The sequence below is a fragment of the Suncus etruscus genome, chromosome 3 (genome assembly GCF_024139225.1).
Source record: "Suncus etruscus isolate mSunEtr1 chromosome 3, mSunEtr1.pri.cur, whole genome shotgun sequence".
Taxonomy (NCBI): domain Eukaryota; kingdom Metazoa; phylum Chordata; class Mammalia; order Eulipotyphla; family Soricidae; genus Suncus; species Suncus etruscus.
Genome location: NC_064850.1, coordinates 5,354,529 through 5,373,249, shown reverse-complemented (window position 1 = coordinate 5,373,249; position 18,721 = coordinate 5,354,529). Strand labels below are relative to the sequence as shown.

Here is an 18,721-nt window from a genome sequence, read left to right as displayed (position 1 = left end):
CAGCATGCGTTGTCTTGAGGATTTTTCTTACTAACTTCTCAAGTTTTTCTTCACAGATCGGTTCTGCTCAGGCAAACCCACGAATAACTAGCGACCTTCATTTCCACACCCCCGCAGGTCGGGGGTCCCCCATGGAATGTTGCACCAACCAAAACCTTTGACAAAATATAATGGAACTTAGCTAGAAAAGATAATGGTATGCAGCATCATTTACCTTTAAAAGATAAGAATCCCTACACCAGAAACAGGTAACAACACTATGGTTCTAATTTTTATAAACTAAAACCAATAGGGGCCAGAGTGGTAGCACAAGCGGTAAGGCGTCTGCCTTGCTGGTGATAGCATAGGACTGGCCACAGTTCAATCCCCTGGCATCCCATATGGTCCCCCCCAAGCCAGTAGCAATTTCTGAGTGCATAGCCAGGATGAACCCCTGAGCGTTACCAGGTGTGCCCCCCCCCCAAAAAACTAAAATCAATAATAAATAATTAATTAATTTTAAAGTCATATGATTATCAGTAATCATTTAAGAAACTAAACATACAATGTAGGAACTTCAACAAAAACATGGTTGGTACAGGTCCGCCACTATTTCTTATATCAAATTCTTTTTTATACATTCATCTCATACTCTGCATATTTAAATTAAGACAAACTATTAAAAAATGAATGAAACTGTGATTCTGAAGGCTTATACTCTGACTTCCATTCCATTCTTAACTTAAGAGAGTCTAAGTAAAAGAAGTAAGATTAGGGCCCGGAGAGATAGCACAGCGGCGTCTGTCTTGCAAGCAGCCGATCCAGGACCAAAGGTGGTTGGTTCGAATCCCGGTGTCCATAGGGTCCCCCGTGCCTGCCAGGAGCTATTTCTGAGCAGACAGCCAGGAGTAATCCCTTAGCACCGCTGGGTGTGGCCCAAAAACCAAAAAAAAAAAAAAAAAAAAGAAGAAGAAGTAAGATTAGAATTATCTTAGTTATATAAAAGAAAATAACCTTCTTTTACAACCTAACTAATATGATTACAGAATAGAAATTTAGCACCACAAGTGTTTCATAGTTTTGATATATCCTGAAAAGCTCATACCCATTTACAGAATTCACTTTTGGAGCAGAATATAACTTAACAAAACTATAAAAAAGAGAGAGAGAGAAACAGAGAGGAGTTTTGATTCAGTGTTTGTCAATGATTTGCATTAGAGCCATTTAAATGTGTTTCTGATGCTCCATGTGCCGTCAAAATATATTATGGGAAAAGGCACTGTTATTTATCTTATTTTTTGAAAAAGCATGCCCCAAAATGAAAAGTCCCAGCATAATAATCTATAATTATATTTATGCTACATGAATGATTCATTGTTTCTCATAATAGTATGTAGGAAGTCAGTAATTCTTGAATGTGCAAAGTATTTCCATGTGCTTAACAAGAATTCTATCCAAAAAAAAACAATGCTTAAGAAATGTTTTATTGTTTTTATTTCCCTACCATCTGTTTCGGTCTGTTTTCCTCTTGGTCCCACCTTCTCTTGCCTGCCTATTGCTCATAGTAACACTTCTCAAAAAAATAAGCCAGCAAAATTAGATACCCAGTTGGGAAACTCTAGTCCCAGATGGAACCTAGCAATGACATAGTTTCGAGCTAAAAAAGACAACTGTATGCTTTAATGAAAATACTAAATATATTTTGGTATCTTAAGAAACTTAATATAAACCTTCATTTTATACATGACTTTATCTGACAAATATATTTATAGAGGTGTGTGTATGTATATATGTATACAATACTATGGCAGGAGAAAAATATAAAAGCAATAGCTCAACATGATTATGAAGCAAAAATCTAAAATATTACTACTACGGGGCCGGAGAGATAGCATGGAGGGTAAGGCGTTTGCCTTTCATGCAGAAGGTCATCGGTTCGAATCCCGGCGTCCCATATGGTCCCCCGAGCCTGCCAGGAGCGATTTCTGAGCATGAAGCCAGGAGTAACCCCTGGGCGCTGCCGGGTGTGACCCAAAAACAAAAAAAAAAAAAAAACAAAAAAAAATATTACTACTACTTCTCACTAGCAAAGTTACTTAATAACAGCTCCTTCTTAAAGGATATGCATGAATTACAGAGCTACAAACAGCTAAATAAAACTATGAATAAAAAAGTAAACATAAAAATACAATTTGAACTATACATATGTTTAAAACACAATGAAAACCTATAGAATTTTCTTTTTAACATACTTCTGTGTACTGTCATACAGAAAGAGTGGTGAAACCAGAAAGTTAAAACCACAATGGTCCCTAAATCCAGACAGTAAATACAAACTCTTAAATGTGTGGAGATAAAAATGGCTCTAAACATACAAAGAACACCAATAGATGACTTATCAAAATCACATATATGAAACTTACCACAAGAGTGGTAAGTGCAATTAGAGAAATAACAACACTAACAACTACCGTGACAATGCTAGAGAGAAATTCAATGCCTGTCTCGAAGACAAGCAGGGGGTGAAGGAGGAGGAAAATGGGGACATTGGTGGTGGGAAAGTTGCCCTGGTGAAGGGGGTTGTGCATTTTATGAAACCCAACTATGAACATGTTTGTAACCACGGTGCTTAAATAAAGAAATTATTTTCATTAAAAATAATTCGTAGGATACCTGATGTAGAATGGGGGACCTGGTTCTGAGGGGGTCACAGGCTCAGAGCAGATGTGAATTTTGAGGGAAACCAACATCTATCTGTCTGACAATTTGCAGCCTGACATTTAGTAGTACCAGGCCTAGGGAGAGCTATTTCTGTTTCCACAGGAAAAACTCCTAGAAACAATAAAACAATACAGTAAAGTGGCCAGCTACAAAGTCAATACACAAAAGACAGTTGCATTCCTTTATACAAATAACGACTAAGAGGAGAAAGAGATCAAAGAGTCTATCCTATTTAAAAGAGTCCAAAATTATCAAGTACCTAGAAATCAATCTAACAAGAGAGGTGAGAGACCTATCTCAAATAAACTTCAAAATACTTCAGAAAGAAATTGAAGAAGTTCTAAGGGAATGGAAGAACATTTTATGGTCATGGATTAGAAGAATATCATCAAAATGACCATCTTACCTAAACTATTATATTGATTCAATGCAATCCCTATTTAAATTCAGGAAATATTCTTCAAGGACTTAGAACAATCAAATATAAAACTTGTGTAGAACCATAAAAGACCTATAACCAAAACAATATTGGAAAACAAGAAACTAGGAGGCATCTTATTACCTAATTTGAAGTTCTACTACCAAGCCATAAAAACAGCATGGTATTGGAAAAGGAGAGACTTTCAGACCAATAGATCAGAAAAGAATATCCAGTAACAAACCTCCAAGTATATGGTCAATTAATCTTTGACAAAGGAGCCAAAAATTTGAAATGGAATAAAGACAGTATGGTCTTCATCAAATGGTGCTGAAACAATTGGATAATAACTACATGTTAGAAATTAAAGATTGGTCCATAGCTCACACTTACACAAAAGTTAATTCAAAGTGGATTATAGACCTTGAGATTAGACCTGAACTCATAAAGTTCATTGAGGAAAAACATAGGTAGAACACTCCAAGACTTAGACCTCGAAGAAGTCTTGAATGATAGGATGCAATGGCAAGAGCTATAACATCAAATCAAAATAAATAGAACTACAGCAAACTAAAACGTTTCTGTATGGCAAAAGAAACATGAGGCAAATTTAGAAGGCAGCTAACTAAATGGGAGAAAAATTTTGTACTCAACACGTAAGATAAAGGTTTGTTATCCAGGATATACAAAGTACTCACAAAGTTTAACTCCACAAAACCTAAAAACCCCATCAAAAAATGGGGAAAAGAAATGAATAGGCACTTCTCTAAGGAAGACCAACAGATGGCCAACAGACACATGAAAAAATGTTCATCATCACTTATCATTAGGGAAATCTAAATCAAGACAATGAGATACCATCTTACATCAGTGAGGATGGCACATATCAAAAATAACGGGAACAATCTCTATTGGGTGAGAAAGGAACTCTCTTCCACTGCTGGTGGGAATGCTGCGTGATCCAACCCCTATGGAAAACAGTATGGAGGGTTCTCAGTAAACTCAAAATTAAAATCCCAGCAATCCCTCTTTTGGGTATCTATCCTCAAGACAGAAAAACATTCATCCAAAAGAATGTATGCACATCTCTATTCATTGCAGCACTCAGTACAACAGCTAAGACTTGAAATCAACCTAGATGTCCAACAACAGATGAATGGATCATCAAGATGTAGTACATACATACATACGTACATACATACATACATACATACATACATACATACATACATACTACATAGCTGTAAGGAATGATGCATGGTGTATTTTCTTATGTAGATGTGGTTTTCCACAACACTTTTCTGAATTTGGTTAATACGAAATTCCAGTAGATAAGTTTCTCTTGGATTCTGAGCTCATGTCAGAACCAGATTATAGGGATTGTTTATCTTGTATTTAACCCTATCTACACCAGTAGTGTCATGTGGCAATGTTCCTTTCTGCACAGGGACATTAAAATGGGAAAATCTACATACAGAAAGAAGTTCTTATCTAATATGGATGAAAGCTTACAAATCTTATATTGCAAGGGGGACTTTCACCCTGAACATTTGTCACAGTGACTTGACTAGGCTTCAGTTAATCAAACATTGGCCAGTCACCCCCAAACCTTAGATCCCATCTTTGGAATTGGCACAGATTTCTGCACTGGCATCAGGAATCAACTTCTACAGGAGAAGGCCCTAATGCTGCCCTGAAACTGATTTACTCCAGAGTGGGCTCATATGACACTCCGATGAACATGAAATAGCAACAATTTGCTTCCAGGGCAGGCTTCTATGCCTTGCCGCCTAACCATGAGATGAAACCAGAAGATGATCCATAACACCCGGACTTAGATATAGGATCTGTGCAAAAATCAAAATCTCTAATTACAGAAACCTGACTTTGACGACCATGATTGAGGAGAACTTTTCCTAGGACCATGAAGAAAGACTTTGGAGTTAGACAACTTAGTATGACCGGAGCCTATAGTTGGTCTTATGGCAGGATGCTTCATGGGTAAGAATTCCCTGTTTTTAGGCCAAAGGTTTTTCCTTTCTATTTTCCTCAACTTTTGCTGTACCTATGCACGCGCGCACACACACACACACGCACACACACACACACACACACACACACAAAACAAAAAAAAAAACTCGCCCCTTTGTTTTTATTTTCCTTCTTTTAATTTTTATTTCATTTTTATCTCTAAATAGGGGATTCCTCCTTTTTATAGAGCCTTGGGATACAGATTACTTTGTTTTACCTCATATTTCTGCTATTATTTCATATTAAGAATATTTATCTCAGGGACAGGAGAGATAGCATGGAGGTAGGGCGTTTACCTTGCATGCAGAAGGACAGTAGTTCGAATCCCAGAATCCCATATGGTCCCCCAAGCCTGCCAGGAGTGATTTCTGAGAATAGAGCCAGAAGTAACCCCTGAGCGCTGCTGGGTATGAACCAAAATCCAACTAACAAAAAAGAATATCTCATCTTAAGAAGAAAGGAAAAAAGAAAGGATCAAGTTGTCTCAGGTGCATTGATAGAGAAAAAAAGGACAGAACTAAATATCCAAGCAAAGTCAACTATTATAGAACCAAGAGACCTAAACTTTAACCATCTAAATTCAAAGGGGCCTGTGACACTGGCAGGCCAGGGGCAAAGGGTGGTGGTATAGGCTGCCCTCTGGGGTCATTGGTGGAGGGAGGTTGACACTGGAGGTGGGAAGGGCCCTGACTCACTGTATATCTGAAATTCAACTTTGAAGGACTTTGTAGATCACAATGGCTTCATAAAATAAAATAAATAAATAAAATTGGCAGAAACTTTTAGTAACAGTCAAAAACTACTACGAGTTCAGTTATTCGGCAGCAAGGGAATCACTAAATAAACTGAAATATTCAAACAAACAGAATATCACTTAGCAATAAAAACTAACTCCTGATACACAAAATCACCTTAGTGCTTCTCATGTATCTAGTCATATATCTAGACTGTTCTAGATATAACCACCTTAAAATAACAAATATTTTTGGACTTATCATTGCCTACCCTAAGTAACAAGAAAACTGAAAACTACATAAGAATTGGTACTTTGGGGCTGGTAAGGTGGCACTAGAGGTAAGGTGTCTGCCTTGCAAATGCTAGCCAAGGAAGGACCGCGGTTTGCCCCCCGGCATCCCATATGGTCCCCCCAAGCCAAGGGCAATTTCTGAGCGCTTAGCCAGGAGTAACCCCTGAGCATCAAACGGGTGTGGCCTCAAAAACCCAAAAAAAAAAAAAAAAAAAAGAATTGGTAGTATAGCAGATAGGATAGTTAGTTGTCTTACATGTAGTCAACCTGGGTTTGATCTGTGGCATCCTGTATGGTGCCCAGAGCAAGCCAGTGACCCCTGAGTGCAGAGTGGGAAATAAGTCCAGAATACCACTATTTGTTTTGGGTCTGCCTCAAAAACAAGACAGACAAAAAAGAATTAGTAGCTTACTAATTAAAATAATTAGTACCAGGGGTCCTCAAACTTTTTAAACAGGGGGCCAGTTCACTGTCCCTCATACCATTGGAGGGTTTGACTATAGTATGAACGAATTCTTATGCACACTGCATATATCTTATTTTGCAATGAAGAAACAAAACAGATACAAATACAATATGTGGCCCGCGGGCCATAATTTGAGGACCACTAGATAAACAATGCCCTCTTCCCCCCAAGGAAAGAAAAGTGAATGAAGTGAGCACTATATTGCCCCATGACACTCTTTCTAGGTCATGGCCCATTGGAGATATAGTCTGAACAACACCTGGAAGTCAAGGAAACAGATAAGACTCCATGACTACCAGAGGGACCTTTGTGGGGTAGATTACCAGAGGAAAATGTAGCCTGGAGAGAAACTTCTAAAGCAATGATCAACCAATATAAAAAGTGCCTTTCTGTAACAGATAGATAAATATTTCAGGCTTTGCAGATCAGATGATCTCTGTTATAACCATTCAACTCTGTCATTGAAACATGAAAGCTGATCAATATAATAGTAAATGAATGAGTATGGCTAGTTTCCAATAAGGCTTCAGTTACAATAACAGGTGCTAGGTGGGCCATGGCCTGCAAGTTGTAAGTTACCCACTTATGGTGCTCGAGAGAAAAGCACAGTGATGCCTCAACCGCTATCTGGCTATTGATCTGCATTAAGAAAGAGTGTGAGTTACTCCAAGTCAAGAAAGTCACCTATAAAGCAAGAGATCAGATAGTTCTTAAGGCTCAGAGAACCAAAATAAGCACATATTCTCCACAAACAAGGCTCAGATACAGCCCCAAAATGGCATTACCTCAAAAGCAGAGCTAAAGCAGTATATTCTAGCAATCTATACAATCTGATCCCTGCAAGGATCAGACTATGGATGACTATACTATGTCCCCAACAGTTTGAAACTATGTCATGTGCTAACATAAACTACCATCTATTCAAGTACAAGGCAGAAATACATTACCTACACCATGGGGATGGGTGAGGGTGGAAATCAGTCAAAGCAGATGACAGAAATGAAAAAATTATCGAAGAAGGATTTTTTTTTTTTAAAATATGGAACGCTTCACGAATTTGCGTGTCATCCTTGCGCAGGGGCCATGCTAATCTTCTCTGTATCGTTCCAATTTTAGTATATGTGCTGCCGAAGCGAGCACTCGAAGAAGGATTTTTAAGATTAGCATTAAAACATGCTCCATACTTATCAAGAGGTAAAGGGGCAAAATGTGATGAAGAGAGGTATCCTCAATGTAAACAAGACCTAGATGGTATATGTAGAGATTCTGTTTGTTTTTGTTTTGGGGTCACATCTGGCTATGCTCAGGAGTTACTTCTGGCTCTGTGCTCAGGAATCACTCCTGGTGATTGAAGCTCAGGGAACTTTATGGGATGCAAGGGATTGAATCCAGGTTGGCCTTCACCAATGTTCTATCATTGAGTCCAAGAGATTTAAAACTACTAATACCTCCTGATCTTTAAAAATGCACAACTATGGACCAGAGCGATGGCACAGCGGTAGGGTGTTTACCTTGCATGAGGATGACCCAGGACAGACCACAGTCCAATCCCCCGGCATCCCATAAGGTCCCCCAAGCCAGGAGTGATTTCTGAGTGCAGAGCCAGGAGTGACCCCTGAGTGTCACCAGGTGTGGCCCAAAAACAAAAATTAAACAAAATAAGTGCACAACTACTTAGACTACCAAGTACAGGGAAAGAATGGAGATTTGGGGAGAAGTGAACATTAATTCTATCATAAAATATTAAAATCTATAGTTTAAATTTTTTGTTTGTTTGTATTCCTTTTTTAATGTAAATTTATTTTTTCCTTCTATTTAAACACTGTGTTGGGCCTGGAGAGATAGCACAGCGGCGTTTGCCTGGCAAGCAGCCGATCCAGGACCAAAGGTGGTTGGTTCGAATCCCGGTGTCCCATAGGGTCTCCCGTGCCTGCCAGAAGCTATTTCTGAGCAACCAGCCAGGAGTAATCCCTGAGCAACACCGGGTGTGGCCCAAAAACAAACAAAAAAAAAAAAAAAAAAAAAACACTGTGGTTACAGAAAGGTTCATGATTGAGCTTCAGTCTTCCAATGTACACCACCCTTCATCCATGCACATTTCCTGCCACCAATGTCCCCAGTTTTCCACCCACCCACCCACCCACCCCCTGCCTGCCCATGGAGTAGGCATTTTACTATACTTCTCGCCTATCCTTTTGCTCCTCTCTTTTTTTCTCTCCCCCACTTTCTTTCCTTTGAGACACTGTCATTTGTACTATTGTTAATGAAGGGGTACCATGCCTATCACTTTATCTCTGTTCAGCACCCAATTCTTGTTCAACGTGATCAGTGCCAACTATCATTGTCTTAGTATTCCCTTCTTTACTCTCTCTGCACTGCTTCAATACTTCTGGCAAGCTTTCTACCCTGGACTGGTCCTCCTGGCCCTCATCTCTATTGTCTCTGGATAAACTATCTTTTTTTCTTATATCCCAGATATGAATGAGATTATTCTATGCCTGTCCCTTCCCCTCTGACTCATTTCATTCAGCATAATACTTTATATATCCACCCATGATGTACAAGTTATAGTTAAAAATTCTTAAATCCACAATCATAGTATAATATCTCAATCATGTCCCCTCAAATACTAAAAAAAGAGGAAAACAAATATTTAATAATGCCAGTAAATTCACCTAATTCACATTCACAGAATACTCTGCCCCAAGTTCACACATATGCGAATACACCAAAATAGATTATATTCAACACAAGTGTCACCACAACAAAAAATGTTTTAAATAATAGTAAGTATGCTTTCTCCCTGCACAGGAATTAAAATAGCAAGTAATGACAAATAAAAGTATTCCAAAAGGTTTAAATAAATTAAAAATAATAATAAAAATAAAAAAAAAGTATTCCAAAAGTCTGTAAGTATTTGAAAATTAAACACATTTTTAAATAAGTCATGGATCAAGCAAGAAATAAAAACACACAATAATTTAAACTAAATAAAAAACACACTGTGATGACCACTTGAATGAAAGTCTCAGCAAACCAACAAAAGAAGCATAATAAACCAAGAATGCCCGGTGCTAAGCTCTGAAATTCATTGCCATCTTTAAACAAAGGTTATGTTTTCTACAGGCTCCAGCCAATGACCAGGTGGAATAGAAATATCAAGGCAGTTCCCATATTTAGAAGAAGCAAGACTCCAATGTCCCTCCTTCCTGGTTGGCCCCCTTGTCTCCTGTGATGACCTCCCATCTACAGTGTCCACCTGTGGCCCCTTGAAAACCTCAGGGTCCATAGGAGAGTCCTACAGTTCCAGGTAAGAAACTATGAACTAAAATCTTCTCCCAACCTTTCTTTTTTGCTTCACTCGAGGTCAGACATACAATCAAGGAACTGTTTAGGCCTCCAACAGCTGTCTCTCATTTTCTAACACAGGCACTTAATAAATTTCTTGTACATGTAAAACCAGTGTGGTAAAACTTCTCAAAAGGATTCAAACTATCAAAACAGCATGTCAAAATGTAAGAACTACAACTAAAGAAATGGTTAAATGAACATTTATACCAATAAACGTCAATAATAAAAAATTAATGAAATCTCAATAATCTAAGCTCCTACCTTAAGAAACTTAACTTTAGAAACAGAATAAATTATAACTCAATTTAGAAGAATGAGGAAACAATAAAAAGAAGTTATTAGTGTAATCAAAACTAGAAAAGCACCAGAATAAAAATCAAGTTTCTAGAAAGATAAAAAATATATGAGATATAAGTCTCACCTAACCTTTCAGAGAGAAAATGGTGAAAAGACATACATTACCAATGTCAAGAATAGAAAAAAAACAGTACTAAAAAGGTTCAACAGGAACTTAGGATGTTGGGTTTTTAAAAATAAAGGTCTATTATTTTGGTTTTTTAAAGGTTGTTTGTTTGTTTCTTTGTTTTTTGGTATTTGGTCCACAGCTGAAATGTTCAGAATTTGGCTCTGTGCTCAGAGGATGCTATTTGGTACAAAGGATCAAATCCAAGTTGAACACATGAAGGCAAACACCTTACATGCTGTACTATTGGTATAACTCAAGAAAAGGTTTTATATCTCATAAGTTCTCTTAATATATCTACTTCTTAAAATTCTTTAGCACACAAGCCATTTTATGATACTTTGCTAACACTATAAGATAGCTTTTAAGTTCTTGGTCCCTTTCAAAATATCTAGCCCATCTAAATTCAATTCTGTAGAAGTTAGGAACTCTACATAAACTCTGACACTAAAGAGAAGCTGGGTAGTGATGCCAAGATTGCCATGATAACATAGATAAAGCTCTGAAAAGGACAAGAAGAAAAAAGAAGCAAGATATTCACAATGGAAGGACTTCTTGAGCAGAAAAACCCTAATAGGGGGTAAGATTCAAACAGAATAGATGTATATTAGAAATAATCCATCAATTGTATATTTAAAAATAAATTGGGTGAAATATGTAGTCATCATATAATAAGAAAATAACCAAAAAGTAGAATATTTACAGAACAAAAAATAGAAATTACTATTCAGATTAAGAGTCTGTTAGTATTTCTTCTATTAGCATTATTAGAGAAATAGTGACATGAAAACTACAATTAGCAAAACAGTATCTTTGGTGCACTAATAAAATTACAAAGCAAAATAAATATTTAGCTAAAAAAGGTATCACACTGACAAACATTACAGGTTGTACCTATACAGACATATTAAGATTCAAGCAGGGAGACAGGAAGACAGTCCAATAAGCAGTTAGGGAACATGCCTAGGATTCACCCAAACAGGGTTTGATTCTTGGCATAACAAGGTCCCCCAAGAACCACTGGTACAACCTTACAGACGCTGAGAACTCCAGAGAATGAGAAGTAACACATCCTCAGGCCTGTACACTGAAGTGTCATTCTGGTTGACCAATCATAAAACATGGATTTAGGGCTGGAGAGGTATTTCAAAGGGCTGGTGTGTATGTGTGAATGTGGGAGACATGGTTTGATCCCTGACAACAAATAAATGATCAGAGTAAACCAGAAGCAGCCCCCAAGCACCATGTCAGTAGTAGTCTCTGGCAACCACTAAGTAAGACCCAAAACCCAACTTTATATTAATAGACTTCGTACAAGTACCATTTAAGTAATCTTCAATATTACATTACTAGTAAATTGTTCTTACATGGGATGAGAGGGATAGCACAGCGGATAGGGCGTTTACCTTGCACACAGTCAACCCGGTTTCAATCCCCAGCATCCCATATAGTCCCCCTCAAGCCTGCCAGAAGTGATTTCTGAATGTACAGCCAGAGTAACCCCTGAGAGCCACTGGGTATGGCCCAAACAACAACAATAAAAGCTCTTACATATGGAAACAATATATATTTAAATATAAATGTGTACAAATATTTCTAACCAGAATGTCCACTCCTTCAATTCAATATTTTCCCAGGCACAGTTAAATCCTCACACCTTACTGATTTTATGCCAATAATTAAGTTTTTATCTCTCTATAAGTAGAAATATCTTCTCAGTCCCATCTCAAGTTTTTGTTACCAAAAAACCTTCATCATGTTTATGCCTTCTTGAACCCTCTCCAAGTTTAACATATCAGATTTCATTCGTTGTATCTGAATTTCTTTAAATAGAACAGCTCAGAAAAAGAAAAGGTCGGGGCCCGGAGAGATAGCACAGCGGCGTTTGCCTTGCAAACGGCCGATCCAGGACCAAAGGTGATTGGTTCGAATCCTGGTGTCCCATATGGTCCCCCGTGCCTGCCAGGAGCTGTTTCTGAGCAGACAGCCAGGAGTAACCCCTGAGCAATGCCGGGTGTGACCCAAAAACCAAAAAAAAAAAAAAAAAAAAAAAAAAGAAAAAGAAAAGGTCATTATACTGGCTCCTTTCCCTTAAAATACATACAACCAATAAAATACATATAAAATACTGTATTTTATTGAGGTACCATGATTTACAATACTGTTAATGATGGTTCCTGTCATTACAATACTTATTATAAATTATAATAATGTAATTCAATTACAAATAAATCTTGCAAAAAGTGACAAAATTAAAAATATAATCAGATACAACTAAAAACCTTTGAGTTCATTCTCTAATGTTTCATGTTTTACTAATGAGAACCTTAAAAATACAAGTTGTATTTCAGGTGTCTTCTGTTGAAAAGAATTAAGACTTTTATTTCTTTTTTTGTTTTGTTTTCCAGTTGGAGCCCACACCTAACAATGCTCAGGGGTTACTCCCGGCTCTCCACTCAGAAATTACTCTTGAAGGTACTTAAGGGACTACATGTATTAAACCCAGTCCATCACAAGTAAGGCAAGTGTTTTACCCACTGTTTTACTATCTCTCTCTAGGCCCAGAAAAGGATGACTTTTAAGTGTCATGTATAGTATGAGATCTTATCTTGAGAATCAATTTTCACATATACAAAACTAGAAACTGTTTTTTTTTTTTTTATGGAGACATAAAAACCATAGAAAATACCTTGTATTTCAAAGAACTCACACAGAAAGAAGGAAAATGTATGCCCAGGAACAGAAAGGGGGAGAGGGTATTGGGAAACTAGAGACATTGGTGGAGGGAAATGTACATTGAAGAAGATTGCTAGACACTTAGGACTGCAACTCAATCATGAACAACTTTATCTGTGGAGAAAATAACCGTAGTATGAAAAACCTTGTAATGGATGCTTAAATAAAATACAATAAAAAAAACGTAAAAGGCAAATAAGCAAAAGAACTCTCATGACAAGAGGCAGGCGGGAGTAGAAAAGAGGGGTCAGGCAGAAAGAAAGTAGGAAAGAAACAGGACATTGGTGGTGGGAGATGCACGAGTGGAAGAATGAGTGTTGGACATTGTATGACTGAAACTCAATCATGAACAACTTAGATATATGTTGTTGTTTTTTTAAAAATTAACAAGATCGATAAACCATTACCAAGATTCACCGAGAGAGAGTTCTAATAAAATGAATCAAACATAAAGGGAGGGTCACAACAGACAGCATAGATTGACAATCTTTATTCCCCAAAACGTGCCAGAAGAGATTTCTGAGCATAGAGCCAGGAGTAACCCCTGAGTGTACCGGGTGTGACCCAAAAAACAATATATATATATATATATATATATATATATATATATATATATATATATATATATTAAGGGGAATAAAGATAGGATGCAGATACATCAGTGGTGTCAAGAAATAATGGCGCTAAATATCCAAACTAGAGTCAACAACATTAAAAACATGAGACTAAAACTTTAGCAACCAGATTTTATATATATATTTTATATATATTTTATATATTTTTATATATATTTTATATATATTTATATATATATTTATATATATTTATATATATTTATATATATTTTATATATATTTTATATATATATTAAGGGGAATAAAGATAGGATGCAGATACATCAGTGGTGTCAAGAAATAATGGCGCTAAATATCCAAACTAGAGTCAACAACATTAAAAACATGAGACTAAAACTTTAGCAACCAGATTTTAAAAGGTACCTGTCAAGGAACCTGAGCAGTGGCGCAGGGCTTAAGGGGTATGCCTTGCATGCGCTAGCCTAGGACGGATGGTGGTTCGATTCCCCAGCGTCCCATATGGTCCCCCAAGCCAGGAGCGATTTCTGCGCGCATAGCCAGGAGTAACCCCTGAGCATCACCGGGTCTGGCCGAAAAATTAATTAATTAATTAATTAATTAATAGAATAAAAGATGCCTGTCAAGATGACAGCTGGGAATAAAAAGGTAGGAGAGAGAACTTGGAAAAACTGGTAGATGGAAGTTTGACACCGGTGGTGGGGTTGGTGCCAGGACACTGTATGTCTAAAGCCCAACCTATGAACAACTTTGTAAATCAAGGTGCATTCATAAATATTTTTATTTTAAATTATCTAGAAAAAAAATGTCTGGTACTAGAAAGATAATACAGAAGATTAAGGAATTGCCTTACATCTGGTAAACCCCAGTTCAATCCCTGGCATATCGTCTGATCCCCTAAGCACAGTCAGTAGTGACAGGAGGATCCTAACCACAAAGTTCAAAGTAAGAGCTGAGCACCAATAGGTGCAGACCAAAAACCAAAAGAAAATACATAAACCAATCATATACAAACAAAATTATGTTGTGTAGTCAAAAAATTATTCGTTTTCACTTTTCTTTTATACTATGCATATTCAGAGTTCTATCAAAGACACTGTTTTTAAATATTTGAGCCCTTCAGTCCATAAAAATTAACAGAAAATTGTAAAGTGTAATCTTTAAATTATATCTTTGAAATATACTATTAAAATGTAGCTTACCATTTTGATGCCTGTGGAAAATGTCACTGGTTTTGAAGGTTTCGGCTTCTCAACTTCCGTTTCCACCTGGGTAGATCTATCTTTGTGCTGAGCCAAAAGTAAAGCAACAGGGAGATCAGAACTCTCCTGCAAGAGAAGTTAAAGTACAATATGAACTTTAAAAAAGAAAAATCTTCTCTTTAAATTATGCTGCCATCAGCATTTGATGTCAGCCTACATGTTCACTTTATGGAGAAGACTTTACGAAGAACATTCAGCATTCCATAATAAGTAAAGGCTGGTTTTAGATTCATAAATCAAAATAACCTGCAAAAAAGTATTTTTTATAAAGTCAACATTAAAAGCCACAGGGTCTTATTTCATTTCACAAAACAAAAACAATCAGCATAATTTTTTCAATCAGAAGCTAATCCCATCACAGAGAGTAATAGTACAAAGTACTTTAACACATCAAATATTTATCTAGGACACATTAATTTTACCAGTGAATTCAAACTAGTTTGCAATTGTTTCCCATTAGATTTTACCTGAGGCTGCTTGAAAATGGTTCTTGCTCTGTTTTACACAATGGAACTATTGTTAAGTATATTTATTTCCTCCTCACTTTACTTTTAGAAATTAGGTCTGAAAATTTAATAAGCAGATGACAGTAAACATGTAATAAGCTAAATAAAGGCCAATATACAAACCTGGACATATAACATTAATAACACAATCAGTTACCATTCTGGCATGTAAACTGCTATTTATCCCCTTAAACGTCCAATTCTCCAGCATGTAGAAAGCTGTGGAGTGAAGGTCTATAGCAAGGTTTTAAAACTTAATCTTAATAATATTTAATATTAAATCTTATACTATTTAAAGAAATTGTTTGGGATTACACTAGAAATCATTCAAATTTCAAGCAATTTGGTACAACTAAATTGAGCAGAAATCAATTTGTATGAAAACATTGTATTACAAATATGTTGTAAAAGCAATGTTGCAAAGGTTAAAACTTTTCAAAGAGGAAAACTTTTACATGTTATATATAAAATACAGCTTTACTAAAGAGCAAAATCCTGTGACCTGGCTTTAGAGTAAAACAATGTAATAAACGAAGAGACTATATTTGAATACTTTTCTCATTCTACAATAAAGCATTAGTAATGCAATGACAGCAATATCACTGTGAAATCCTATAGATCTTCGGGCTTTTCATAAAAATGTTTATACTAAAACACAAGATGGAAAGGCATTTCAAATGGACTACAGTACACAATGCCTTTTAAAAGCTATTATTATCTCTTCATGTAGAGAAACTAACAAAAATAAAAATAAATTTCCACTGTTGTCAAATTATACCCTAAATAAATTCAAGTATCATTCCATAGTTCCTACTTATTATAGAATATAGATATTTGTGTGTGTGGTTTTGGGCCACCCCTAGTGACGCTCAGGAATGGATCCTGGCTATTCGCTTAGAAACTACTCCTGGCTTTGGGAGACCATATGGGATGCCGGAGACCGAACCCAGGTCCCTCCTGGGTCAGCCGCATGCCAGGCAAACACCCTATCACTGCACTATTGCTCCAGCCCCAGAATATAGATATCCTTATATGAATACAAAACAATGAATGTATTCACTTCAACAAGTTACTAATCAATACTTTGACCTTTTCAATCCTAGTTTTATTTGAATATTAAGATTCAAAACATCTTATAAATATTAAGATCCTTAGTAAAACAGTAAAATTTAATAGAAATAAGCATTCTAAGAATATTAAACTATCTTGATTCTGAAATCTTGAATCTAAAGTTACTTTAAAGCTGCACAGATTTCATATTATTATTATTCAAAACTCTAGTGACTAGAAAATCTTTATGAATGTTAAATCAAAATTAAATAGGAGTCATAAAACCAAAAATAATCTGTAGTACAATATAAACTATGGACAGCTCACATACTCTTGGGAAAACATAAAATGCAGATTTGGTCTTTCAAGTTATTTTATTCTTCTTAGCTTTCCCAAACCTGCATTAACCGCCTGAAGGTACTGTTTAATATTTAAAGAAATTTTAATAAGACTGCCCGTAATACTCATTAAAGTCTTTATAATGACCATTTTTTAAAGATTATTTTAACTGACTTTAAGTAAGCCATCTGGCAAACAACATTTCTAGTAAAAATTGGCTACCGTGTTTGAGAATAATATTATCCCATACAAAATTTAAGACATGAGCTGAAGAAAATTTCAAACAGGAATATAAAAAGATTTAATAAGGCAGAACCTGTTTAAAAATTTTTATCCAAGCTTTTTCAAAAACTTAAATTTCCAGTTAGGATTAGGTAAATGGACATTTTAAACAGATATATTAACAAATGCTTAATGATAAACATGACAGCCAATGGATTACAATTCTGTCATAAACAGTAGACTGTAAAAGATACTGACATCGTACATGGTAACATACAACTTTTTTTTAACACTTTAGAAAGTGGTTTTTAACACAAGAACTAAACTAAAAGCAAGAAACAAAATCTTCTAGTAAGTAGCATTTGCTGCCTAATTAGATACAGAAAAAAAAATTCTGATATTTAGGAGTCTAGATAGACTTTTAGAGTTGGTGATAAATTTTTTATAAAATCTAAGATATGAATGTAAGTAAACCTTATTTTATTTAATAAGAATTTTTAGAATTAAGAATTTTTAAAATAAGAATTTTAGAATTAAAATCTCATAATTAGTCAGTAAAAGATAAATATATGTCAACATTTTAACCAAAAAAAGTCAGAATTAAAGTTATAAAAACCTTTACAAATAAACTTTTAATAGAAACCAGAAATTCAAACTTCAGTGGTATTCTAAACCAATCTATTGAATTAATTGTTCTAATGCATACAGTAAATTGCGAAGGATTATTTAACCACTGTGTTACATGATCTAAACAGCGAAGAAAGTATGTGCAGTAATGACTTGCAGGTGAAGAAAACAGGAAGTGGAAGAGGTGCAGGGCGGGTGCACACAAAACTATTAATTCCAGATTATAAATAATGTGTACCATTGGTGTTTCACATCTTGCTTAATGCTCCACCAAATTAACAAGGATCTCAACAAGGCAGCAAAATTTAGTACTTTTAACGAAAAAAAATTAAAGAACTGCTGTGAAAAGCTAGCTAACCTCAAATTAAAATCTAGAAACCCAAATATTCTTAACAGTATGTTTTCATTTGAATTCGGGATTAACTCTATAGAGGGGGGGGAAAAAAGCATTAGCAAAAGGTTTGTTTCTCTCTGTATAAAACTCTGAGGGAATTTCAACTGTTGAAGTCCTATCTGTCACTCCCTGCAAAAATTAATTTAGATTGAGGCCCGAGAGATAGCATGGAGGTAGGGTGTTTGCCTTGCATACAGAAGGACAGTGGTTGAAATCCCGGCATCCCATATGGTCCCTGAGCCTGCCAGGAGCGATTTCTGAGCGTAGAGCCAGGAGGAACCCCTGAGCGCTGCCGGGTGTGATCCCCCCAAAAAATTAATTTAAGTTGTTAAGAAAAACTACCACACTCTTCCAAATGCTTGCTTTTAGGATCAACAATTTCTGCTTCCACTTCACCAATATCCATAAACTTCCTTTCCTTTCCTTTCTACTTCTGTTTTAAGTAATCTTTCTTTTTCTTATTTATTTCTTAATCACTGACTCAAGTCCTTTTGTGGGGAAAAAAAATACATTAAGACCAGATAGATACATAGATC

The 18,721-nt window shown here is 36.0% G+C and overlaps 1 protein-coding gene and 1 non-coding gene across 2 annotated transcripts in view; both read right to left on the bottom strand.

Annotated features, from left to right (window-relative positions):
* Positions 1 to 18,721, bottom strand: part of MNAT1 (MNAT1 component of CDK activating kinase) — a 193,736-nt gene that overhangs the window by 72,485 nt on the left and 102,530 nt on the right. The window contains exon 6 of the mRNA XM_049770473.1: positions 14,988 to 15,113. Coding sequence (XP_049626430.1) covers positions 14,988 to 15,113 — 126 coding nt within the window. The remainder of the gene's footprint in view (positions 1 to 14,987; positions 15,114 to 18,721) is intronic.
* LOC126005533 (U6 spliceosomal RNA) lies at positions 7,676 to 7,782 on the bottom strand. The gene has a single exon (XR_007494584.1). It is a non-coding gene; the product is annotated as a U6 spliceosomal RNA (small nuclear RNA).